Raw genomic sequence first — 26,821 nt, forward strand, 5'->3', positions numbered from 1 at the left:
TCATAAAAATATGATACTTGCCGACATAATTTTTGGCCTATTTGCCAAAAAAAGATCTTGAGTTTTCATTAATTGCTCCAAATTTCCTATAAAAGGTAGGCTCCATGGTCCAGAGGCAAGATTTTGTTTGGAGATTTCAATTTCTTCCATTTCAAGATTTCGTTGAAGAAGGTTCGGATGAACCCATTATTCCTTGCTAGCTCCGCCCCTCCTAGCTATTATTGCCACCCACAACCACCACCGGTATAGAATCTACTTACACTAATAAGGTAATAAATTTTTTAATTCATTTAGTAATTAATAGATGATATGCTAAAAGAAAAATCACCTAATTAAAAATTAGCCATAAATCAATTATTCAGAGAAAATTTCCCATTCTCACAATTTTTGTTTCTGGAGTTCTTCTCATACAGTTTACCAGAGGCGTATCTAGTATTTTGGAATGATGGGTGCATTATTATGAAAATGTGGATCTAATCGGTTTGACATTTAGATTCGTATCATTGAAAACAATTAAAGATTTAAATCTATTGGTCTAAAATTGAAATGATTAATTAATTAAAACGCCAAAAGTGCTACCAATAACCACTTAGAGAGGTGTTACCTAAATTTAAAAAGAAAAATAATACAAGATATATATAAAATTTAAATTTCTAATCTCAATCATCATTGCATTATATGATATTTCGATTGTGGGTTCACACATCTATATTTAATAAAAAATTAAAAATATAACAATACTATATATGATTTCAGGAGGAAAACATGGGTTCACGTAAACCCGGTGACCCTCTTCTGCATATGCCTCTGCAGTTTACTAACTAAAACTTGAATGTACCATAATATTATTAGCTTTTCTATTGATAAAAGTTTGGTCAAATACAAACTATGACAATGTTTCAATTAAATACCTGAACACATAATAGATGTTTCTACTAGATATTTTCTACTAAAAAAATTTAAATAAAATTTTGTGCATATTCTCAAGCGATCATAAGTAAAAGGACATGCTAGCCATTTAAATTATATCACCTCCTTTTAGAATCAGTACCCAATAAAACCTCATGCATATGTCAATCGATGATGACGCCATGATGTGTTTATATAAAGAAGGAGACTTACTTTATATGATTAAGTGCCCGTTTGGATTGACTTATTTTAGGTATTTTAAAGCCAAAATAGCTTTTAAGCAGTATTGAAGTGTTTGGGTAAAGTTAAAAAATATTTATAAGCACTTATTTTAAAGCCAAAATAACAAAAATAAACCAAAAGTCATAAGTTAGAAATCCTAACTTGTGGCTTTTGGCTTATAAGTCATAAGCCAAAAGCCAATCCAAACAGGCCCTAACTTATCTATGCAATGAACACTTTGAGAATATGTACAAAAAAATTTTCCATAACAGAAGCTGAAAGTGTCAAATACAAGTACTTTAGCATATGTTTGGTGCTCAATTATAATACTCTATAGTTTAAGTATATAAATAAGATTTACTATCTTGTTCAAGGGTTCGGCCTAAAAGTTTATTATAAGAATCATCCACATTTGCATAGCTTTGATAAATCGAATACACAGACACTTAAATTTTCCAAATTGTGTCATTTATAAAGGACTTTAAGTGTCCTATAGATACTAATAATAATTTAAATGTTTAAATGAAATTATCTGACAAATTTAAGGAGCTACACATATATTTAGCTATAGTCCGTACATGAAAAAGGATTATAGGAGATTTGAAAAAGATTCATAAAGATATGTAGTAGCTAGTTGACAAATATGGTAGGGAGAGATATAGCATTAATTACCTAGATAGTGATATTCCTTAAAAACAAATATGAACGTATGGTATATATATATGTACCGCTAAATAATAAAAATCTATCGTTAATTAGAAGGGTATCCCACTTGTTGATCCCTCCGCAACTGAGTAGGCAATTAATCGCAAGTACCAATGACAGATTCTAGGCATTAGGTCGAGTTCTTGACTTAAGCTTGCCTTAAGATCACCAATACCAATGCAGTTTGTTCTTAATGCAATTACTCCTTCTTGCCATAATAATGGTTTCTTTTAAGGGATGTCAAATGATGAGCGGATTGAATTGAAATTAGAGATATTAAAATGAGTTGAAATAAAAATTGGGTTGAGTTCTGACCCATTCAAGTTTACTTTGGGCCTAAATAGGCTTTAAAGCGGGTTGGGTCTTGACCCGCCCAATTTGACCCGCTTAATCTCAATAATTTTAATATATTATTATTTAAGTTTTATAACCACCATTTGAATTTCAACTCAAGAATTTTTTTTTAAAAAAAATTACAAATGGATAGATAAATCCTAAAAGATATAAAATAGATAGTAATTCATACCTTTAAATAGTAACATACATTACATCAATGAAAATAAAGAGTCTTAACACAGGTTGAAATTGGAGATTAAATTGGGCTCAATTGAGGATTCTATTAAAATGGGTTAAGACTTGATGGGTTGAGATTGAACCCAATTCAAATTATCTTAAACTCAACCCTTAAAATTATGAGCGAATTAATTACCTATAGTTGGGCTCATTTTGACGCCCCTAGTTACTTTCTTATATATTATGAGTTTGTCCTCTTTTTATTCAGTTTTGTTTAATTATTGGCTGAATTAATTCATGAACTCCAAGTTAGAAAAAATACTTGCCAATCAAGGTTCGGTTCAGACAAGTTATATATTAATATGTTACCTGATACATATTATCTCTATTGGCGGAGCAACCTTACTATTAGGGGTTCATGCGAATCTCTTTCGGCAGAAAATTATACAATATATATATGGTTAAAATAATTTTTTAGGTATATATAATAGATGTCGAACCCCCTTCGGCTATTTCATGTGTCTATTTTGTCAGATTTTGAACCCCCTAATTGAAAACTCTGGCTCTGCCTTTGTTATCCTCTGCACCGAACCTAGATTGGTTCAAAGTTTTTATGATGAAAAAAATATATCGAATAGTGTTAGTCAAAGTTTTTATCGTTTAACTCTAAAAAAGGAAAACATGACAACTAAAAATAAATTGATCGAGGGAGTACAAAATTACTTTAAAACACCTTCAATAAATCAATCCATAAGCTGAAAAGATATTTTGGGTAAGCTAATTATAATTGTCCCTTGCTTGCTGAAAAGTCCCACATTGGGAGTAAAACGCTCCCAACAAAGGCGACTCCGTATCCAAGGGAGCTCGAACCCGAGATCTCTTGATTAAGGATGAAGGATTACTTACCACTCCACCACAACTCTTGTTGGTGCAGCCACATATTGTTACAACAAATTAAAAATAACTTTTAACGATAATAAATATACTTATTAACAAAGGATCATAAAGTCTTTATTAACATTAGTTAATTGTCGTTGGATCCACGATCGATATATGTCTTTCCTCTATATAAATGTGCATTCCCCATTGATATAGGTGCAAATTTCTTACACATCAACTTTGTGAATAGTATCAAAGTTGAAGGATTATCAACTTGTGCTTGGATCAACTTTGGCCTTGAGCTTTTTTTACATTATTATAGCAAAATATGCAATAGAGGCAACAAAAAGTTACCACCAGGTCCATCACCATGGCCAATTATTGGAAATTTTCATTTGTTAGGTACAAAACCTCATAGATCACTAGTCAATCTTGCACAAATATATGGTCCAATTATGAGTTTAAAAATAGGACAAAAAGCACTAGTGGCCATTTCTTCATCAACCATGGCAAAACAAGTCCTTCAAAAGCAAGACTTAGCCTTTTCCACTAGATTTATCACTAATGCCCTTCAAGCACATAACCATTGCAAATTTTCTGTGGCATGTCTTCCTGTTTGTTCTCAATGGCGAACGCTTCGGAAAATCTTGAACACAAATATCTTCTCATCCAATAGGCTTGATGTTTCAAAAGTCTTTCTTTCTTTTTTAAACTCTATATCAAGTCAAACTAACTCATATAAAATGAGACGCATGGAGTACCGTTTAGTATACAAAAAACCATAACAAGGTATTCACAATCATGTTATTTAGTTTTACCTTTGAATCCGAAAAGGGGTCAGCCAAGTCCTTGGAGAAAAGGGTGTTGCACATCAAATTGAAATTAGTCTTGAAAACAACTTGACATATATCCAAAGCTTTACCTTGTTGACTACATTTTGCACAATAAGCAATCAACTCTTTCACCTTTAGAGACCTTAGATGTTCATTCACATCAAGCCCATTGGATGAGAAGATATTTGTGTTCAAGATTTTCCTAAGTGTTCGCCATTGAGGACAAACAGGAAGAGATACCACAGAAAATTTGCAATGGTTATGTGCTTGAAGGGCATTAGTGATAAATCTAGTGGAAAAGGCTAAGTCTTGCTTTTGAAGGACTTGTTTTGCCATGGTTGATGAAGAAATGACCACTAGTGTTTTTTGTCCTATTTTTAAACTCATAATTGGACCATATATTTGTGCAAGATTGACTAGTGATCTATGAGGTTTTGTACCTAACAAATGAAAAATTCCCATAATTGGCCATGGTGATGGACCTGGTGGAAATTTTTTGTTGCCTCTATTGCATATTTTTGCTATAATAATGTAAAAAAAGCTCAAGGCCAAAGTTGATCCAAGCACAAGTGTATAGTTATCCATTTTTGATAATCCTTCAACTTTGATACTATTCACAAAGTTGATGTGTAAGAAATTTGCATCTATATCAATGGGGAATGCACATTAATATAGAGGAAAGACATAGAGTAATATCTGAATTTGTCTCGAATTTTTTTAAAAAAAACATCTTAATTATGCGGGTGTTTTATTGCCTACTTAAATAATTTGGAAATGATACTATTATATCGCGTTTCAATTATTTTCAGATTTTAAAAAGCAAGTGTTATCACACATCAATCATTATGTGAGTCATATTAATTTGACTTATTCCCTCCATGGAGTAATTGAATTGTTGAGACATTTTTTATTTTTCAAATTAACTTAATTATTCAGTTTTCAAGACTACATTTAGAATGTTCTTCCAATTTTACCCTTCGTTAGTTAGTATTGGAATTAGTGATTAATTAATATTTAGTTATTTTAATCATAAATTTGACAATAATTAATAAGGATAAAAATGGAAAACAATGTTCAATTTATGTCTTAATCTACTTTACTTAAAGTGTGTGAAACACCTCAAAAATTCAATTAATATGAAATGGAGAGAGAATAATATTTTAGGTTTTTCTTTATTTTTTTTCTCATTTACTTTTAAATTTTTTTATTTACTTTAATTTTGAATTCTCCTTAAATTTCACTTAACCTCCCACCCCACGTTCAAGCTGACCCCCACCCCCATTTTCTTTCTTTCTTCTTCGCCTCTCACCCCCACCCCACATTCAAGCTGAGCTCCTCTCCCATTTTCATTTTTTTTCTTCTTCTTTAGCCAACTTCCTTTTTTTAGGTGATTTTTTTAAAAAAAATCATACTATTTTCTAGACTTTGTTGAGTTATTGATAACNAATATGAAATGGAGAGAGAATAATATTTTAGGTTTTTCTTTATTTTTTTTCTCATTTACTTTTAAATTTTTTTATTTACTTTAATTTTGAATTCTCCTTAAATTTCACTTAACCTCCCACCCCACGTTCAAGCTGACCCCCACCCCCATTTTCTTTCTTTCTTCTTCGCCTCTCACCCCCACCCCACATTCAAGCTGAGCTCCTCTCCCATTTTCATTTTTTTTCTTCTTCTTTAGCCAACTTCCTTTTTTTAGGTGATTTTTTTAAAAAAAATCATACTATTTTCTAGACTTTGTTGNTTCTTGACTTAAGCTTGCCTTAAGATCACCAATACCAATGCAGTTTGTTCTTAATGCAATTACTCCTTCTTGCCATAACAAAATTAATTATTTTTCTAAGAAATTTTAAAATTTTAAAGGTACCATCAATTAATTTATCTCATTTTCATATAACTTTCAAAAGTAAAAATGATAAATTTGAAAGAATCAATGAATTCTCCAAAAATAAGAATAGCTTGAATGAAATTCAAATAAAATAAGTAAATGAGACCTTATAATCATCTTGAAATCAAATGGGTTTATCAAAATTTTCAAAATGTAAAAAAGTGTTTGTATAATGTTTAATATTGAAGAGAGTTAAACTAATACTCCTTCTGTCCTTAATTACTTGTCGACTTTTGAATTGACACACATATTAAGAAAATAATGATTGTCATAGTGAGTTTACCATTTTACCCTTGTTAATTATGAAGTGGATGAATTAAAATTTTAAAATTTTCAAGAAGTTCTACATTTTTCAAAGTAATTAATTGAGGCTATAATAGGTAAAAAAAAATGTTCTTTCTTGATTTGTCAAAATAGACAAGTAATTAGGGACAGAGGGGGCAGTAATAAAAGAGGGAGGGTGGACATGCGGTAAAAATTGTGACATTGAAATTAAATGAGGAGGTTCAATAGAGATGACAGTGAATTTTGAAGAAAAAAAAAGAAAGAGAAATAAAAAATAATACTCGTAAGAGAAAAGAAAGTTAAAATAATAAGAAAATATATTTATAACAAAGTATTTATAAAAAAAAAAAATTATATTCATTATTTTACGTTGCTAACACCCTTCGTTATCACCGCAGAAATATAACACGTTGGAATTGTACGACTAGCATACCATGTGCTTGCTAGCTTTGGTGACTTTTCCCCCAAAGCACAAAAACGTAAGCTACTGCAACATTAGATAAGTTCTTCCTTCAAATATTAGATAATTCGTTCATTTAATAGTAAATTCTTTCCATAAATATAAATTATAAAACTATCCTTTTCAATTCTTGTGTAATTGGGGCTAAAAATATATTTTTAGCGGAATTTAACATTTTTTGCAAATGACAAACATATATTGACCGTGAATCCAATGACAATTAACTAATGTCAATAAAGACTTTATTATTCTTTGTTAATGAGTATATTTATTATCGTTAAAAGTTATTTTAAATTTGTTGTAACAATATGTGGCTGCACCAACAAGGATAGTATTGAAGGAGTCACTTAGAGTAGTTAGTTAACTTCTTGAAAGTTAATTAATTAATTGATTGATAGTTAGTTAGGTCTTCCTCTTCTCCTTTTCTTCTTCTCGTCTCATCTTGATAGATCAGATCTGTCACATTCATACAATTACATGGTATCAGAGCAATCGGCAACTGGTTAAGCTAGTTGAAAGAATCGATCCACACGTTAGATCGAAAGTTGTTTAAGTCTGGTAATTAGAAGGAATTGAGAATTCTTTGTAAGCTTCAATGGCGGTGGAAGAAGATCAATCTACACAACCACAATCAACTGAATCTGGTCAGAAGACTGGGATTGACTATAATCATCCACTATTTCTTTCCCCTGCTGATGTAAGTGGTACACAAATCATTTAATTTCAATTAACGGGAGTTGAAAATTACTCGATTTGGTATAGGTCAATAAGAGTAGCTTTACTGGGAAGGAACAAATTGGGAATGGTGGATGGTTCGTGTAAGAAAGAAGTGTTTCCAGAACAAATGTGGAGTCACTGGGAAAGAGTGAATGTTGTGGTATTGTCTTGGCTGATGAATTCTGTGGAAAAAGGATTGCTAGGAGGTATAATGTATGCCTCTCATGCTCAAGAAGTATGGGATGATTTGTATGAAAGATTCAACAAGATTGATGGTTCAAGAACTTTCAATCTTCACAAGGAAATTGCTACATTGAGTCAAGGTACTTCTACAATTTCTGCATATTTCTCTAAACTAAAAAGTTTGTGGGAAGAATTTGAAGCTCTTGTTCCAAGTCCCAGTTGTGCTTGTGAAAAATCAAAGGAGTTTGTAGTGCACTTGCAGTGTGGCACAAATGGCTAGGGCATGCTTCTATAATGTCTCTAAACAAGCTTATAGCAGTAAAATCTGAATGTATAGCAAATACTTTGAATAAATATATTGTGTGCCCTCATGCAAAACAAGTTAGAAGTTCATTTCCTACAAGTAGTATACAAACTTCAGCATGTTTTGATCTTGCACACATGGATGTTTAGGGTCCCTACAAAGTACCTACATTTGTTGGTAACATGTTTTTTCTCACTATAGTGGATGACTTTTGAAGGTTAACTTGGGTATATTTGTTAAAATTGAAGTCTTATGTGTGTGTGGTCATTAAGCAATTCATTATGTATGCTAAAACTCAGTTTGGTAAGTATGTTAAGATCATAAGGTCTGATAATGATACTGAGTTTGTCAATTCAGTGTGCAAATATTTATTCAATAACTTAGGCATAGTTCATCAGACTAGTTGTGCCTATACTCCTCAACAAAATGGGGTAACTGAGAGGAAGCACAGACACCTACTAGAAGTAACTAGGGCTTTAAGGTTCCACACTGAGATACCTATTGACTTGTGGGGTCTGTGTGTGTTAGCTGCTGTACATATTATCAACAGGCTGCCAATTACAATTTTACATAAAAAAAAAATCTCCCTATGAAGTATTCTACAACAAGAAACCTTGTATCTCACATTTAAGAGTAATTGGGTGTCTCTGCTATGCTAAGGTAGTGCATGAGCTTGATAAACTAAAACCAAGGTCTAGAATGGCAGTGCATATGGGATATTCCATGACTCAGAATGGATATGTGTTGTATGATCTAGAATAAAAAAAGTTGGTGGTTAGCAGGGATGTTATATATATTTAAGGAAGATATCTTTCCTTTCAAAGCAAATACTAGTGAATCATGTAACAAACTATTTGTTCCAGGAAGTCCTGAGTATGATATCAATGATATGACTGAAATAGTGTTGACACATGGAGATACAACACCTCTAGAACATGTTGATAGCACACGGCTTGAAGGAACTGGTCCAATGGAAATGACACTTAGTGGAGTTAACAGGAGGTCTGAAAGAGATAGAAATCCTCTTGTCTGGCTAAAAAATTTTGTTTCCTTAGGTATGAATGGAACAATAGCCTATCTTATGTCCAAGTATATTGCTTACGATCATTTGGCACCCAAATATCAATCCTATGTTGCAGCTTTTTCTACATCCACAGATAGAAGTTATGCTGAAGCAATCACAGATCCTAGGTGGGTGAAAGCTATGAAAGAAGAAGTTAGTGCACTACAACAAAATAACACTTAGGAGGTAGTGTCTTTTCCTGATGGAAAAAAACCTATTGGTTGTAGATGGATTTAAAAAATAAAATACAAAGCTAATGGTGAAGTGGAAAGATTTAAAGCTAGGTTGGTAGCCAAGGGATATAGTAAAAAAGAAGGGATTAATTACCAAGAAGCATTCTCCCCAGTGGTGAAAATGAAAATTGTTAGACTAGTGTTTGCTATTGCAGCAATAAAACAGTGGCATATCCATCAAATGGATGTGTTTAATGCTTTTTTGTAGGGTGATCTGTTTGATGAGATTTACATGGAGACTAAGACAGTGTGTAGACTCGAGAAATCCTTGTATGGATTGAAACAAGCTCCTAGGCAATGGAATGCTAAGCTAACTAAGGCACTTATTAAGTTCAAGTTTCAACAAAGTCAATAGGATCATTCTTTATTTACTAAGAAAAGCACAGAAGGCATCACAATAGTTCTTGTTTATGTGGATGATATGTTTATCACAGGTGATAGTCTAAAGCTGGTCAATGAGACCAAAGGGTGCTTACAACAAGCATTCAAAATGAAGGACTTAGGAGAGTTGAAATATTTCCTTGGTATTGAGTTTGCTAGATCAAAGGAAGGTATTCGAATGCATCAAAGGAAGTATGCATTAGAGGTGATTTCTTAAATTGGTCTAGGGGCTGCAAAGCCTGCTATGACTCCTATGGATGCAAATATTAAGTCAACATCAAAGGAATATGATGATCATGTGTTCAAAACACAAGCAGAACCTATGGCTGATCAAGGGTCTTATCAGAAACTTATAGGTAAACTTATATACCTCACTATGACCAGACCTGATATCTCATTTTGTGTACAGACTCTGAGTCAATATTTACAAGCTCCCAAACAGTCTCATATGGAAGCAACAATTAGAATGGTGAAGTATCTGAAAAAAGAACCAGGACAATGAGTCTTATTGTCTAGCAATGAGAACATGAAGGTATCAGCCTATTGTGATGCAGATTGGGCTGCATGACCAAATTCAAGGAAGTCAGTAACTGGATATGTAGTTAAGATTGGAGAGACTCCTATCATTTGGAAGTCAAAGAAACAAACAACTGTCTCCAAAAGCTCAGCAGAAGCTGAATACAGAAGCTTGGCTTTAACAGTGGCAGAATTGGTATGGATAATTGGTTTAATAAAGGAGATTGGTGTAGAAGTTACTCTTCCAGTTAATGTTTATAGTGACAGTAAGGCTGCTATACAAATAGCAGCAAACCCAGTCTATCATGAAAGGACTAAACACATTGAGATAGATTGTCATTTCATTAGAGAAAAGGTTATGCAAGGAATGATTTCTACTAAGTATATTCCTACAAATGAACAACCTGCAGATTTGTTAACTAAAAGTTTGGCCAAAATGCAGCATGAGGTGTTGAGTTCCAAGTTAGGTATTCAAAACATTTTTAGAGTACCTAACTTGAGGGGAGTATTGAAGGAGTCACTTAGAGTAGTTAGTTAACTTCTTGAAAGTTAGTTAATTAACTGGTTGATAGTTAGTTAGGATTAGTATAGTTAATTAGAATTAGTTTCCTTTTAAGTTCTATATAAGTGTACTCATAAGTTTTATTTATACTGAATAATAAGAATCACAAGATTATTCTCTCTCTCAAGCCATCTTCATCTCCCTCTTCTTTTTCTCGTCTCATCTAGATAGATCAGATCTGTCATACAATTACAAATTGTGGTGGAGTGATAAGTACTCCTTCATTCTTAACCAAGAGGTCTCGGATTCGAGCCCCCTTGGTACGGGTCGCCTTTGTTGGGAGTGCTTTACCCCTCAATGTGGGACTTTCCGGCGCAAATCCGAATTTAGTCGAGCTCCAATGTGGATACCGAACACCGAATGGTAAACCAAAAAAAAAAACTATGTGGTTGCAGCTTAACCCCGTACCATGTGAAGGTACTAATAAATGAGCAAGAGACCATTATAATTAGCTTACCCAAAATATCTTTTCAGCATATGGATTGATTTATTTAAGGTGTTTTAAAGTAATTTTGTACTCCCTCGATCAATTTATTTTTAGTTGTCGTGATTTCCATTTTTAGAATTAAACGATAAAAACTTTGACTAACACTATTCGAAATTATTTTTTTCATAATAAAAACTTTGAACCCATCTAGGTTCGGTGCAGAGGATAATATGTATCAGGTAACATATTAATATATAACTTGTCTAAACAGAACCTTGATTGGCAAGTATTTATTCTAACTTGGAGTTCATGAATTAATTCAGTCAATAATTAAACAAAACTGAATAAAAAGAGGACAAACTCATAATATATAAGAAAGAAACTAGGGGCGTCAAAAATGAGCCCAATTATAGGTAATTAATCTGCTCATAATTTGAATTGGGTTTAAGATAATTTGAATTGGGTTCAATCTCAATCCATCAAGTCTTAACCCATTTTAAGAAAATCCTCAATTGAGCCCAATTTAATCTCCAATTTCAACCCGTTTTAAGACTCTTTATTTTCGTTGATCTAATGTATGTTACTATTTAAAGGTATGAATTACTATCTATTTTATATCTTTTAGGATTTATCAATCCATTTGTAACTTTTTTTAAAAAATAATTTTCTTGAGTTGAAATTCAAATGATGGTTATAAAACTTAAATAACAATATATTAAAATTATTGAGATTAAGCAGGTCAAATTGGGCGGGTCAAGACCCAACCTGCTTTTAAGCCCATTTGAGCCCAAAGAAAACTTGGGCGGGTCAGAACCCAACCCAATTTTTATTTCAACCCATTTTAATATCTCCAGTTTCAACTCAACCCGCTCATTTGACATCTCTAAAAGAAACCATTACTATGACAAGAAGGAGTAATTGCATTAAGAACAAACTACATCTTATATTTTTAATTTACAATTTAATATTTAAATACAAAAATATAATATGCAATTAATGATTATAACTCAAAAGTCACTCAACTTTTGATATTTTACTTAGAAAGTCACTCAACTATTTTTATTTCACTTAAGAAGTCACACAATCAATTTAAATGTTTTTTTTTGTTAAAATCTAATTTTATTTTAAACTATTTTTATTATAAAAAAATAAGAAGATATCTATTTTATTTATCTTACTAATCCACTCCAATTATTTAATTATATATATATTTTTAAAAACGTACTGTAGCAATAGAAAAAAAACCATTTTCCGTTCTAGCAATTGTTTAGTAGAATTAAATAAGCTGAAAAATGATCCCAAAAAAAGGAGAACGTTGGAATTGATCATAATTAATTAAGAAGTAATCAAAAGAACGCACAATAGCAATCTTTTATCATTTAAAAATAATTGCTTTAAAACTAAAAATTTACAATTTAATATTTAAATACAAAAATATAATATGAAATTAATGATATTAATAAATATCAAATTTTGTATAGAATATATTGTAATCCTTACCAAATTTGGAGAGTAGTTTTCTAAAATTAATTGACTTAACTATGGTTATGATATTTGCTAATATAATGTAATCTTGACCTTTAAACTTTAAATATGACACATGTCTCTAATCTAGACGTGCACTTGACGAAATGGAAGAAAGGGGTAATGGAGGGGAGCCGGATATGCTTTTGACCATGTTTCCTTGTCAAAATTGAAAATAAATAGTTTTTGTTTTTTAAGTGAAAAATGATATTTGGAAATCAATAATGTTTGGTTATGAATATAAATTAGAGTTGTTTTTGACTTTTTGTGAGTAGTTTGGTGATAAAAAAAAAATAAAACAACCTTTTGTTGGTTTTTTACATGTAATGACCCAGTCGATCATTTTTGGAAAGTTTCGTGAATTTATCGTTTTACCCCTCCCGATATTGACCCCAAGTCTTTTATGTTGAGTTTGAAAAGTTGATTTCGAACTTTGAGTTAAAAGTTGAGAATTTGGTAAGTTTATGATTTTGAAAGGTTAAGTTGCTTAAAAATGGTTTTTGGAGTCTTTTGGAGTTTCGAGTGTCAGAATGAAATTTTATCGATTCTATCAGTTCTAGAATGTGGAATCTAGTCTAAGAGAGTCGTCGGTTTCAGATTCAGAGTCTTTTGAGGATTTGAGGTCCTAAGTTAGAAAATTGTGGAAATTTAGCCTTTGGATTGACTTTGGTCAGCATTCGGGGTTCGGATGCTTGGATTGGAGTTTCGAGAGTTCCGTTTCATTTGGGGGATAATTTTATGCCTAGGTGAGGTCTTGGTTAATTTTTTAGAGGTCCCGAGCTTATTTTAACCTTTTTAGGCATTATGTTAGTTTCTTGTGACTTTCACGAGTTTTGGGTCAAGGAGACCTCACATTCGTATTTTGGTAGTTTCATTGAGTCTGAAACATCAAGTTTAGTCGATTTTCATATATGGTTTAAGTGCACAGGGTTTCGAACAAATCTCAAAGGGTTCCTTCAATGATTTATGTTTGGTTGTGTTTATTTTGTTTAGCCTGCAGACCTCGTTTTTGGGAAGACTTGTTCGCTTAAGCTAAGTTCGCAGAAGCGAATGAGGCTTCGCTATTGCGAGAGGCGCCACTTTTTTGAAGTTTGCTTTAGTGATAACCGCTTAAGCTCACTTGGGCCTGCTTTTGCGACATCAGAGAGGATTTCAGACCTACCCATTTCAGGGTTTTAGCCAATTTTTCATTTTTGAGCATGGCGTAATCTTTGGAGGCAATTTAGAAGAGATTTCTTGCGCTAAATCTTTTGGGTAAGCTTTTGTTACCCTAAAGCTTTATTCCCTTTGATTATTTATGGATTTTAACATCAAAACTTAGAATATTGATTGGCAAATGACAAGGTTTTTCAAAAACTTAAGTTCTAAACTGAAATGAAGATTGTGAATTGATTTTAATTCCTTTTGCGAAATGATTTTCACCAATGAGTTCCAAATATCTTGGGTAATATCTTCAAGTAAAGATTTTCATATTCAAACCTCATCTTCGGAATTGGATTTTTGAGTTGATTGACCAATTTTTCAAAGTATAGGATGTGGGCATTATTGTTTCCCAAATCTTATTGTGGTTACTTGATTGAAATATATTGTGTGGCTTTGGACGTTTTTGGAAGGGGAAGACTCAAGTCTTGCATTGACCATTTGATTGAATTAAGGCAAATGATCTATTAAACCTTGTAAATCTAGTAGAATCGTGTATTTCTCTTCATTGTGTGTTGGAGAGTAATGAGAATGAGATGATGGATTCATTGATCCACTTGATTAATCTTAATGAACTAAAAAGGGATTAATTAAAAGGCAACATTGATCATTATGCTTTGTGAATTTCCTTGTTGTGGCCCCTATTTGATTGATTGATGAAATGCTTTGATGGCATGAACGTGGACTTGAATTGCTTGAGTTGGTGTCTCTTCCTTATGAGGTGAAATTGCTTATTTTAATTGATTGTTGTACATCATGATGAGACATGTGATATAAAGTCGAAGAGAAATGGTTCCGGCTAGTGAAGTGATATAAAACCGAAGGAAAATGGTTCTGGCTAGTGATATTATGCTGAATGGAAATGATTCCAGCAAGTGATATGAAATAAAGCCGAAGGGAAATGGTTCCGATTAGTGATGTGATATAAACACTACAAGAAACATGATTTTTTGTGACGACAATTTGTGGCGACAAAATTAGTCGCCACAAAAGGAAGGATTTTGTGGCGACAATAAAATGTTGCCACAGAAGCTGATATTTATAGTGACGACCTTTGTAATTGCCACTGAAAGTAATGGTTTAGTGGCGACTATTTATCTGTTGTCACAAATGTGTACAATATTTCCTGATAATACCTAACTGAAATATAGCATTGTAGCGAGAAACAAATAGTTGCTACAGAAAGATCTATTGTGGCGACTAAGTCGCTGCTAAAAGTTGAACTATAGATTAAAAAACTATGATGCTAATTATTGATTGTTATAGTTGTGGCGTTATAAAGTGAATTTGAAATTATTTTATATATTTAATGAAAATTGTGCTTATAATTAATAGGTATGGAGTTATTCAATATATTTAATGGAGTAACACCTATTATAATAATCTGACTTAAAAATGAAAAAAAACATTAATTAACATAACAATGTTTAGTAAGCGTTTTTATTTATTTATTTATTTATTGTTTTATGAAATAATCATTTATGCCTTATATATATTATATAGTTTAGAGGAAAAAGAAGAATGATAGTAATAATTATAACTAGAAAGATGTTGGATAATTTGTGACTATTTTAACATTATAATAAAAAATTGTGACTATTTTGACATTATAATAAATCAGTGTTATTAATTATATTTCATATCTTTTGTGTTTTTAAGGTTATATAACTAGCTTACACTACTTTTGTTAAAACAATATTTTTGCCTTTTGAACTTAAATAAATAATCTTAGATAATTTACATTAGTATGATTTGTAAATCCCTCCCCAATATCTCATTTCACAAAACCCATGTCGTCCTTTTCCCGCAAACCCTAAGTCCTCTCACCAAAATTATTCTACGGCGATTTCCTCTTTGCGTTCCTCACTCCTCTCGTTCCTCTTTAATATTTCTCCTCTTCATTCTTTTCTCTCAAATCTAACCAAAAACCATCCAAGCCCTACTGAATTTTAGATCTCAAATTCTTATTCAATCGGAAGCAAGTGTTTGATTTGAACATACTGAAGTAGTATTGACGGCGTTCCCAATGCCCTAGTTCACTACAGGCTTGAAAATGTAAGCTTTTGATTCTCTGTTTGTATTCACTGATGTAATTTTGTCTATTCTAATGTGTTAGAATCTGTTTAAGTTCTGTGTTCTTAAATTATTTTTATTTTGAGTAAAGATTATGTCCATGGATATCTTATCTTTGGAGGATCGATCTTGTTCTGATTTAGCTGATATATTCTTTGTTTCTGTTCTACCTAAGAGACTGTACTAATACAATTTGTGGTTGTTCCTGATGATGCTATTTGTATTTGAAAGTTGAGTTTGACTTCAATTTTTTCCCATCACTTAATAACCATTCTTTAGTAAAACACCATGAATAAGCTACTAATTGGATAGAAAATCAACTCTATGAGTTAAACAACAATCTTGATTGGTCTGTTTTTATCTGAACTCTATGAAAGTACATTCTTATTTAAGATACCATGAAGATTATATGTTTTAATATCTAAACTTTCATGTTACTGCTTGCTGGTGAACTCAGGCTTAATATATACTTAGAAAGCTAATGAAAGGTTGTCTTATGTTGTGCATCTAAGTAATTTATTAAAGTAGTTCTCTTTTTCTTGCTAGAGCTAAAAGGATTAATATTTATAAACTAAAGGTGAATAAGGACATAAAATAAATATCTAGTATTCTCAATGCAATACCAATCAACCAAGTACTTTCAGTGTGGAATATGTAGAATTTCTTACCCAAGGCTCCAAGAATGAGTAGAAGTACCTATCAGTAAGGCTAGTGCAAAATGAGATTTGAAATAGATGAGAAATGGTGTTGATAAAAAGTTTCATTTCTTATTAAGTTCTATTAGCTAAACTATAGTCACTACATACGGTGGAAACAATTATGGTTTATTCAATCAAATAAAAATAAATATAATATGTTTTATCTTCTATAATCTCCTACGTTGATTCACTAACGTCTCCACAGAGCAATGACATCTAATATATTATTGCTGCAAAATCTTGAATGTTCAAGTTTGGATGGAGAAGCTTGTTCTTATGAATTCGAGAATTATTTTCAAAAGCTCGAGTGGATTGAATATATAGTATAGAGAGTGGAAAAGAATATTTGCATTCGTAGGGATCTCCAGATGTTTTTCTAAGTAGTGGAAGTACTTTCCTTGATCATCCAATTAACATCTCATAATTTTTCTTATTTGGTTATAGGGAAATTTTTTATATTTATGTTCCTTCATGATGCAGAGACAATTGATTCAAGTAAGTCAATTCCTCTTTTTCTATGGTTGTGAGGATGTCATAGATGTAGGAGTTATATTAATAATAACATTGGTTTATCACTTATCACCTTGATTATGTTCAAATATATTAAATTAACTTGATATTATTGGTAAGAAGACAATGCCGATCAATCTAATTATTCATGATATTTTAGGGATATTCGAATTCTTCTTGACTATTTTAGGATATTCCGAGTTGAAATGAAAAATATAAGCAACATTAATAGTTTTTGAAGATTTGACAATAAATGATGCATCTTATTACTTACATGCCTTTTTCATTGACATCTAGGATCGTACTCTGTTGTTTGAAACACATGAATTGTATATTTCCTTGATCTTTAGTAGTATAAATTTGTATACAGACTAAGAGAACATTGTGACACCATAGATATAAGTTCTGATTCTTTTATATTGTCTTCCAATATCTCTGTCTCCGTAATAATTTTGCATTTAGTATTATTTCTAAATGCTTAAGTTTACCTGATGCTTACACAATTCCCTTGGATCTAAAGTCAATATCAAATTCAGTGGGGTTTAGAGGTTCAAAGGTCCATTTTATATTTGAGGTTCTATAGAGTGACAAGGATATGTGAAGTTAATATCTTATGCCAAGATTAGCTTAGACTTTCATCCACTTAAGCTTAATTTGTTTTCTTATTTAATCTAAGGGAAATAAGTTAAATCTTGGTGATTTTTTATTATTGTTATCTAGTCAACTTTAGATGAAACAATATCATCTAGTCGATTAAGTTGAAAAATCTTTATTTAGATGCGTACTAAGCGAATGAAAATTCACTAGTATTGTTGGGAATACAGATTTAAAGAAAACATTTATGGAATAATGTTTAAGTTATCTACCTTTTAGGACAAATAATGTTAGCATCCTATAGATAATTTTTAGATATAAGGTTTGACCCTTGTGTCTCTTGAAGATCATCCAGCCTAAAACTCTTCCATTAGGTTGTGCCTATTCTAGGCTTTGATCTTTACTTTAATAGCTTTTAGTAGTTTTAACCAGGTCTGTAGCACTCAAGTTAGGTAAGTTTAAAATTTATTTTTGAGCTCAAAAATATATTTTATTCTCAAAATAGTTAAAAAAAAAATTCTAGACTTAATTTAAATCACATAATCTGGAGTTCCTCAAGGTACTTTCTAATACTTTACTCATCATGACCTTCCTGTAGTTGTTTATTTGTCTGGCTGCCTTGCTTGGATAAAAGGTAACTTAGTTAAATAAATTAAAAAGTCTTACTAATTCATAATCTGATCGGTAAACCTATTTAATATATCTCACAATTTTGATTCTTTCCTTTTGTCGACTGCAAGCCAAGATTACTTATTGTGAAACTGCTTCTATTCTACATGTTAGTGTTATGCTGAAGTACTTTAAATTCAAACGTGATAGTTCATTGTAGTTTACGTTGCTTAGTCTATATATGTGAGTAAACGTGATAGTGCTTTACAGTTTAAGTTACTGGCTCATTCTATATATGTTGGGATAGCTCGGATGCCTTACGTGTTTTCTGGAAAGCATTCAAGTTTGTTTCTAGACCTCATGTGTGCCTAGTCTTTTGTTTAATGGATGCAATATGAGAGTAAACTGATGTATTAACATTTCTTCTAGGGGTTTATTGCAATACTCATTATCATAAGAAATATTGATATAATTAGAAATTCCTTTTGTCTTGTGTATTAACAAAGTTTTTTATGCAACCTATCAAAAATATGTGCATGAACTCCTTTGTCCAAATAATGTGGTTCATAATGTGATTCTCTATTGGAAACAATCTCTTTACTTTCAAAGTAGGGATATGGACTGCATACACATTACCTTCTTCATACCTCACTTATAGGGTTACATTGGGTATGTTGTTGAACTTAGTTCTCTTTCAATTCTCATGTTTGTGGTATTCGGCTTTAGTTATTTAGTTGGTCCATGTTGATCCTCCTAGGCAATATATTTGTGAATTTATTAGAGATGAGCTTAGTATACTAGGGTCAAACTATCTTGTGCAACTTTCATCGGTCATATTCATGTCATTTGCTTTCTTAAATGCTTTTGCCAATCTTCTGTTACTTCTTTTATTTTAGTATTATATTATGAAAGTTGTCAAAGTAATTATATTTTTTTACTCTTAATTATAGGGACAAGATTCTAGAACACAAACAGAGTCGAAGAACAAGTTTGAAGGCCTTCATTGTGTGTTTTATATCATATGTATAATATCATTGAACAATATACTATTGTGTAATATAGTTGACTTTTTTTATCGTTAAAGTATTTGCATTATTCAACTTGACAATTTTTTGTGTTTATTGAATAAAATATTTGATGTTTTTAATGTATGAAAGCAATTTATTGAAATGTACATGTATATTAGTTTCAGAAATTAGTGGTCATAGAAATTGTGAAACTGTTCAAAAAAATAGGTTTTAGTAGCAATCAGAGTTGCCACTAAAGATATAAAAAGTTTAGTGGCAACAAAAGTCGCCATTATATCACATGTTATTGTGGCGACAAGTATTGCCACTAAATCTGTAACACTTTTGTGGCAATTTATGTTGCCACTAAAAGCCATTTGTAGTGGCGATAACAATTGCCACAAATGTTCATTGCTATTGTGGCGACCCTAGTCGTTACTGAAACTCAATTTTCAGTAGCGACTTACGTAGTATCAACTTTGTGGAACCTACTTTTGTGGCGTGTTAGATTAGTTTTTGTAGCGAGGGAAGTCACCACAAATATCTTCTTTTGTGGCGACTTAAGTAGGTCGTCACAAAAGACCTTTAGTTATGGAAGTACTTGCCACGGCGCTAAAGTCGCCACTATAAGTAATCAGTGGCGACTTTTGGGTTTATTGTGGCAGTTTCTGTCGCCGCTAAAGGCCTGATTTCTTGTAGTGAAAGCCGGTGGAAAATGATTCCGGCTAGTGAAATTGTTTCAAAAGGGAAATGGTTCCGGCAAGAGTTGACTATTGTGATTGATCTACTTGTTACTTGTGATTGATCTACTTGTTACTTCTGATTGATCTATTTGTTACTTGTGATTGACATACTTGATTCGTGCTGATTTTTGAATTGTGACTACTAAACTGTGTGGCTAAGCCTTGTGAACTGTGTATTGTGAAACTGTTAGATTGAACTAATTTTTTTGCAGGTTGTAGTTTGAGGAGGTTCGGTTGGGATGAAAGGAGTATTCGATTTCTAGCTAGTTTGTATTGTTTATTACGTTGCTTGATAAGTATCGTGTAGATTGATACTCACTCCTTGCTTCTACACTTGTTTAGGTTCTGAGCATGGTACCGAGTGATTTCTCTTCTTCTTCTATTTTTGAGGTTTGTTAAAGGACTTTGAGAGGAAGTTGCTTGTCATCCTAGCGGGCCCTATTGTTTCATATTTTATGCTTTGTTCTATTTGACAAATAAAGACATTGAGACTTGTAGTTATATTTAAACTCTGCACTTTATGTATTAGTGACTTGTACACGTGATAACCAAATTTTGGGGCTATAATAGAATGAATAAGTTTTTCACTTTTATCTTGTCTTGCTTTATCTTTCCGCATTTCTTTCGTTTCGTTGGATTGAGATAGACTTGCCTTGGTGGGAATAGACAAGTGTCATCACGTCCATTTTTGGATCATGATAAAAGTAGATGCCTTTATATATATATATATATATATATATATATATATATGCAGATGAAAAATTGTGCATCTATCAAATAATTGTACAACACACACAAAATGGATTGTCTATGAGGATTGTGATGGATGAGATAAGATATTTTCATTCTTAATTAGCTAAGAATTTTGACATTAAGTTAGATGAGAAAAGAACTTCTAATAAAAAGCACTTCCCCCTTTTGTGTTTAATATGATGTAATGAACTAAAGATCTCATAGATTTCTTCTTTTTTAAAAGAAAATTTCGATATTTTATTAATAATCTCAAAATAAAAAAATAAACACTACCTCGGGCATAGCCCAACCAATACCGAGCCCAAATAAAATATAATTTAACATCCAAATGTATTCTAATTAAACTAAATTTGGAACATATACGCTATATATCGAATTAAAAAAACAAACCTCAATCATGTTATGATGACATTCCCATGGATATTCTACATGTTGATCCCCCGTAACTGAGTAAGCAATTGATCGCAAATACCAACGGGGCAGATTCTAGACATTATGCCGATTTCAAGAACTCGGAATCTGTCCGTTGGTATTTGTGATCAATTGCCTACTCAATTGCGGGGGGTCAACAAGTAGGATACCCTTGGGAACGTTGTCATCACAACATGATTGGGGTTTGTACTTTAATTTATGATATATAGAACATATGTTCCAAATTCAATGTTCTGAACCCAACTCACCGCAGAAAAAGAATTGCAATAGCTCGACATCCATTGGCCAATATGGACCCTTACTCAACCTTTTATTATATATATATACAAAAATCATCTCAATTAAGATCGAGAACACTGTCAAATATGAAAATCAAATTCAGCTTGTGTTCCAAATGATTTCTTACAATGAGCAATGGCTGCCTGAACAGAATTATCCCTCGAGTATTTTCTAACGTCGTCATCACAGACGATGTTATGCATTGGTGACGACTTGATAGAACTCGGACAACTTTTACTGTTATTGTGCTTATTGCCAGATAATAATCCCCCTCCTGTTGTTGCACTCGTGCAATAACGACTAGTTTTGACAATAAGAGCGTCTAATACTCCTCTCATTGTTTTAAAGTTTATTATCCCCGCGACTGATGATGTTGATTTGTCGTGGTTGACATCTTGATGATTAAGATCTGAATGGTTGCGAGTTTTTAGTTTCATCAGATCGTTGTTGTTGTTGTTCATTGGATCCCTGCCCCGGCAGGTGCTACTACGCCCTCGTTGTAGCAAGGGTTGTCTAGCGCGGATTTGTCCGTTTTTGGGTTTGGGTGTTACCATGGAAATTAACATTGATGGAATATTTTTGTACTTCAATTTTACTATAAAGTTCATAATGCCATTGTTCTTTGAAGGAACCATCGTGCAATCTTTCCTGTAAAAATAATGTAACATTATTAACACATAATGAAAGTAGGGAAAATGCTCTTTAACGATGGGAAATAGAGTTACTTTGCCCTTCATTTGAATTTGGTTCTAAATATGTTCTTATCGTTGGTAAAATTGAACAAATTTGCCTTTACTAATCTTCCCCATTTACAATAAGTTGTATTCTCATTCTCTATCATCGACTTATTTTTGTACGATAACATTTGACTGGACATAATGTTCAATTAAAAAAATATATATAGCACATACTATTTACAATAAGTTGTAATCTTATACTTTATTATCGACTTACTTTTATACGATAAAATTTAGTTGGACATGAAGTTCAATAAAGAAAATATAATACAGATACAAATTAACCATAGAATCAAAGGCAAGATGGATCCAGAATTTAAGTTATATGAATTTAACTTTTAACCATTTTTATACAACTATATGCATGCTATGGCATTTTTATGACTATAAAACATTGGGACTAAGAATTTAAAAGATTCTTAAATATAGAAAAGTATACGTTTTAAAGTTGACTAAAAAGTAAAGTTGACAATTATATATTTATAAATAGAAGTTATATATGTAAGTTTTAATATGAATTCATTTAATTTACGTGGTCCTAATTTCTAGTCTTTGGTTTACTTTTCATTTTATTCTCCTCTGCCGCCCCCACGTTCCCCCCTGCTCGTCAAAACTTATTTATTAAGGCAACAGACCATTGACCATTTTTTAAAAATGTTTGAATACAGAAGCAGCACAATTTTGACAGGGTTATTATAAAAAGTTTAAATTTTATATATTATTATAAATAATATCTTGTATCACTAAATTATTTCAAAAAATATTCATACATAAACCTTATTAAATATGAAATTTTGAACTTGTAAAAAAAAAATCAATAATATAGGCCGGCCAGAAGGTCAAGCCACTAAAGAAAGGACTTTAGACTTCAAATTTTGCGCGCCTCAATTTTTTTCATATGATATTCCGTATCTATAATGAATTTTTCGATTTTGAGACAGGCAAGACCTATTAAAGAGACAAAAAGATTGTTTTTATTTTAAGACTCCAACTCGGAGTCTCTAGTTAAACGGGATGATCAGGGGCGGACCTACCCTTGGTGTAGGGGGTGTCGAGTGACACCCCTTCATAGGAAAATTACATTGTATATAGAGGTCAAATTTTAGTTTAATAAATATAAATACATAAATTGACACCTCTTAAAATAAGTTGAAGGTTTAGTCTATTAGTTAAGGGGTTGCAAAAACTCCATGAGATCATGTCCATTTATTTTTTATTTTTTACTGTAACCATTGACACCCCTTAATGATCTTAATGCAAATCCTGGTCTGGGGATGATGTCCATTTATTTTTTATTTTTTTAATTATGATAGATTGATTTTAGGTCACCAATTCTATTGAGCCACCACCCTAATCATGCACTAATATGTTACTATAAACTCCAAAAAGATTTACCTGGTCCGTATCATCTCCGCGCAGTCAGATTTAGAGAGGGGCAGAACATGAGCAGGTCGATTTTCATGGGCAACATTATTATTAGCTTCTATTGCTTTAACTGAATTCGATGTCTTGACGGACGATGCAGCTACAAACTCATTTACAATGCGAGCCAACGATACGAAAAGGCGTCCCCTCCTAGGCTTACTCATCGTCGTCGTTGTTGTTATTGTTGTTCCCTGTGCATGTTGTGTGGTACCACATGTTGTTGTCGTCGTCGTTTCAGTTGGGGGAATTCCAGTTGATGAAAAAGATATTCTCAACTCCACCTCTGAAGAATTAGAATTCTTAAATTCCTTCTCCTCTCTAACCTTTTTTTGTATAGACCGCGATGGATCAAGGTTTATTTCAATGTACGCTCCATCATCATTATCACCATCATCATCCTCCGTATCATACATAATGAAATTACTCGCAAAAAAATCATCAGAAGATGAAGAAGAGAAGAGACTAGCGCTATTATTTGAAGAATTGAAATCAAAGGAACTGAATGAGAAACTTCTTCTTTGATCTAACATACTGTTTGGTCACACAAATTACAAAATCGAGAAAAGTGAATGGAGCTTACCAACTCGAAATCAAAAATTGGAACATAGGGGAATAAATTGTTTTGGTTGGAGACATATAGTTGGAGATGAGGACGAATTGGAATATTTGGATGGTACCAAAAAAGATATAGTACTATAGTATAGTTTGATGAAATTATATTAGTGAGTTGCTAGCATGTGGGTACATGTAAAATGATCACCGACGGATCGATTAATTAGGTGTATAAAGGAATATAAAGTAGGCTAGTTTGTTAATAGTAACAAATATATAGCATTTTCTTTTTGATTCTCTTCATCTCACATGGGATATATTTGGATGAGTATTAACTACGTAAATTATATTTATGTGTGTATTGTTATTGTTAGAAAATATCTATATATAGTTACTATGGAGTAGTTTATAATATGATTAGGGGTGGAGCAACGTAGGGTGAATCATGTTCGACAGAAAATTACAGAGGTTGTTTGGCAACTGGTTAGAGTTAATGTAAGGATTATTTATGAAGGAATTTATGTACTATTTTATGCTGAGTTTAATTATTCATGTATTAGTTATTTCATCTTTTATATCTTACATAAAACAATACGTAATTTTCCTCATAATTTATACATGTATTGGTTGTGCATGTTTTTAAATTGCAAACTAAATACCGTATTAAATTTATACATGAATAACTAAAGTGCGAATGAATTACCAAGCATGGCTTTACTTATGCAGAATTAAATACATGCATAACTCACCTTCAAACTAACTAGCTACCAAACGATTTCATATTGTTTATACATGTTTTAAATATTTTTTATTTATATATAGTAGATGTTGAATTTTCTTTGACTTTTTTCATATATTTACTTCTTCATATTTTGAACTCATTTAGTAAAAATTTTGACTCGGTCATATCAAGAGTATTATATTGGGTTTTTTTTAAAAAAAGTTTGCATGTGTATAATTTTTCAAAGTTGAAAAGGGTCTATTTATGGGGATTCGTTAAGACGAGAGCAGGCATTTGACCATCTAGAACGTATTACAATATCATTTCTGTGAAGTTATTAGTTTAAATTACTTGTTAAACTTTGTGGATTTATTGGCAGAAAAGCAGTGGAATTTTGTGGACAGCAGGAAGAAAAATTAAAATTGTATAATTAGACTAATTACAATACTTTATTTGTTATAATAATCAAATTTAAATTTCCTTTTTTCCTTGCTATATAAATGGGAGAATGCTCCATAATGAAGCAACAACTCCAGATTCATCGCATTCTTTTCCTCTTGACAATGGCCTTCTAGCTACTACCTACCATATATAATGGACATAAAACTTTTAACTTATTATATTTTTTTATTAGTACCTTTTATGTGTACGTGTCTATGTGTTGAATAACTCATACATTGGAAGGAGGAAGGTGCCTTGATTATGTTGAAATCGTATGTCATGTATTTGTTTATCGTAAAATGGGTACAGTTTAATTTGTAGGAGGTCAAGAGCGCATGAGTTTTAGTTAAATTCTTTTCAAGATCAATTTGGACGCGGTAAGTTTTGGATCGTGGATCGCCCATGTGGACTGATCCGACCCGATCCAATTTGTTTCATGTCTTATCCAAATTAATTAACTAATAATTAATTGGATAAATCCTTTTTAAGGATAAGGCAAAACAGTTACCAACATCTCCTTAAAAGACTCCTAGTGAGAGTGTTTTCCTAAGGGATGTAAAAACTGGAAAAAGGTGTAAGTAAAGAGAGAAAAACGTGTGAAATAGAAAACCGAAAATAAGCGATCGGTAAAAAACAAAGAATTGAGTTTCTAAGACGAATCAATCAGTACACTGAAGAAGACTTCTAGTTTGTGAATAGATCTTTGTTTCCCAGTGATTCAAAGACGGACTTGAGAGCAATCATGTCAAAGAAGCAGATCAACGACTTTCGCTGTGAATTACAAGGTACATAACTCGTTGTTGAATACCTTAATATTCCTACAACTATATCAGAGTCATTGTTTATGATCCCATCATGTGTTGCATACTTGAGAATTCACTATCTATGTTTATAAGAAATAAAATAGATTCTATGTATTTTAAAATCAGTGAATAAAAAAATTGAATGATGTTAATTTTCATTACGCTTAAATGTGGATTAATGTTATGTGAAATAGGATTCAGAATCCTATTTGATTTTCAAACATAAAATAGATAGGATTTCTTGTCCTACTAAGAAAAAAATTCTATCTTTAATATTGCTTCTGTTTAATAGCAATCTGAAAATAGAATGTACGATGTTTGGGTCGAAATTATTTTTTCCATAATCTGCTCGTGCTTAGCTTTTCGAAAACATATTATAATGGAAAAACGGAATTATAGCGACTGAGATACAAATTATTGAAAAAATTAGATTTTTTTTTCTGTTTTTCGAAAAACTACATCTGTCTAGAGCAACCTGGAAATTCGTTGTGCAGTTTTTGGGTGGAAACTCTTTTTTTTTTATTTGCTCGTTTTAAGCTTTCCGAAAACATATTATAATAAGAAAACCGACTTAAAACGAGCAAGACATGAATTTTTTCAACAAATGGCTGGAAAAAAAAAAGTTTTTTTTAAATTTTTT

The 26,821-nt window shown here is 31.8% G+C and overlaps 1 protein-coding gene and 1 long non-coding RNA gene across 2 annotated transcripts; one reads left to right on the forward strand and one right to left on the reverse strand.

The window, feature by feature from the left end:
- Window positions 1-15,574: 15,574 nt before the first annotated feature.
- LOC125866402 (uncharacterized) lies at window positions 15,575-19,350 on the forward strand. Its single transcript, XR_007446483.1, has 3 exons — window positions 15,575-15,859; window positions 17,020-17,070; window positions 19,239-19,350. It is a non-coding gene; the product is annotated as an uncharacterized LOC125866402 (long non-coding RNA).
- A 2,152-nt stretch (window positions 19,351-21,502) lies between these two features.
- Window positions 21,503-24,435, reverse strand: LOC125866387 (uncharacterized). The gene is made up of 2 exons (XM_049546786.1): window positions 23,635-24,435; window positions 21,503-22,150 (listed from the first exon to the last, which is right to left on the reverse strand). The coding sequence occupies exons 1-2, from the start codon at window positions 24,192-24,194 to the stop codon at window positions 21,583-21,585; spliced, it is 1,128 nt and encodes a 375-aa protein (XP_049402743.1). The 5' UTR covers window positions 24,195-24,435; the 3' UTR covers window positions 21,503-21,582.
- Window positions 24,436-26,821: the final 2,386 nt, after the last annotated feature.

Source organism: Solanum stenotomum, chromosome 5, assembly GCF_019186545.1.
Source record: "Solanum stenotomum isolate F172 chromosome 5, ASM1918654v1, whole genome shotgun sequence".
NCBI classification, from domain to species: Eukaryota; Viridiplantae; Streptophyta; class Magnoliopsida; order Solanales; family Solanaceae; genus Solanum; species Solanum stenotomum.

Bases quoted from the DNA above. Each gene is read 5' to 3' on its own strand.
- LOC125866387 (XM_049546786.1), bottom strand. From the start codon at position 24,194: ATGTTAGATCAAAGAAGAAGTTTCTCATTCAGTTCCTTTGATTTCAAT. The intron at 22,151-23,634 runs GTAAATCTTTTT...TTATTTTTACAG, and splicing joins GCGGAGATGATACGGACCAG to GAAAGATTGCACGATGGTTC.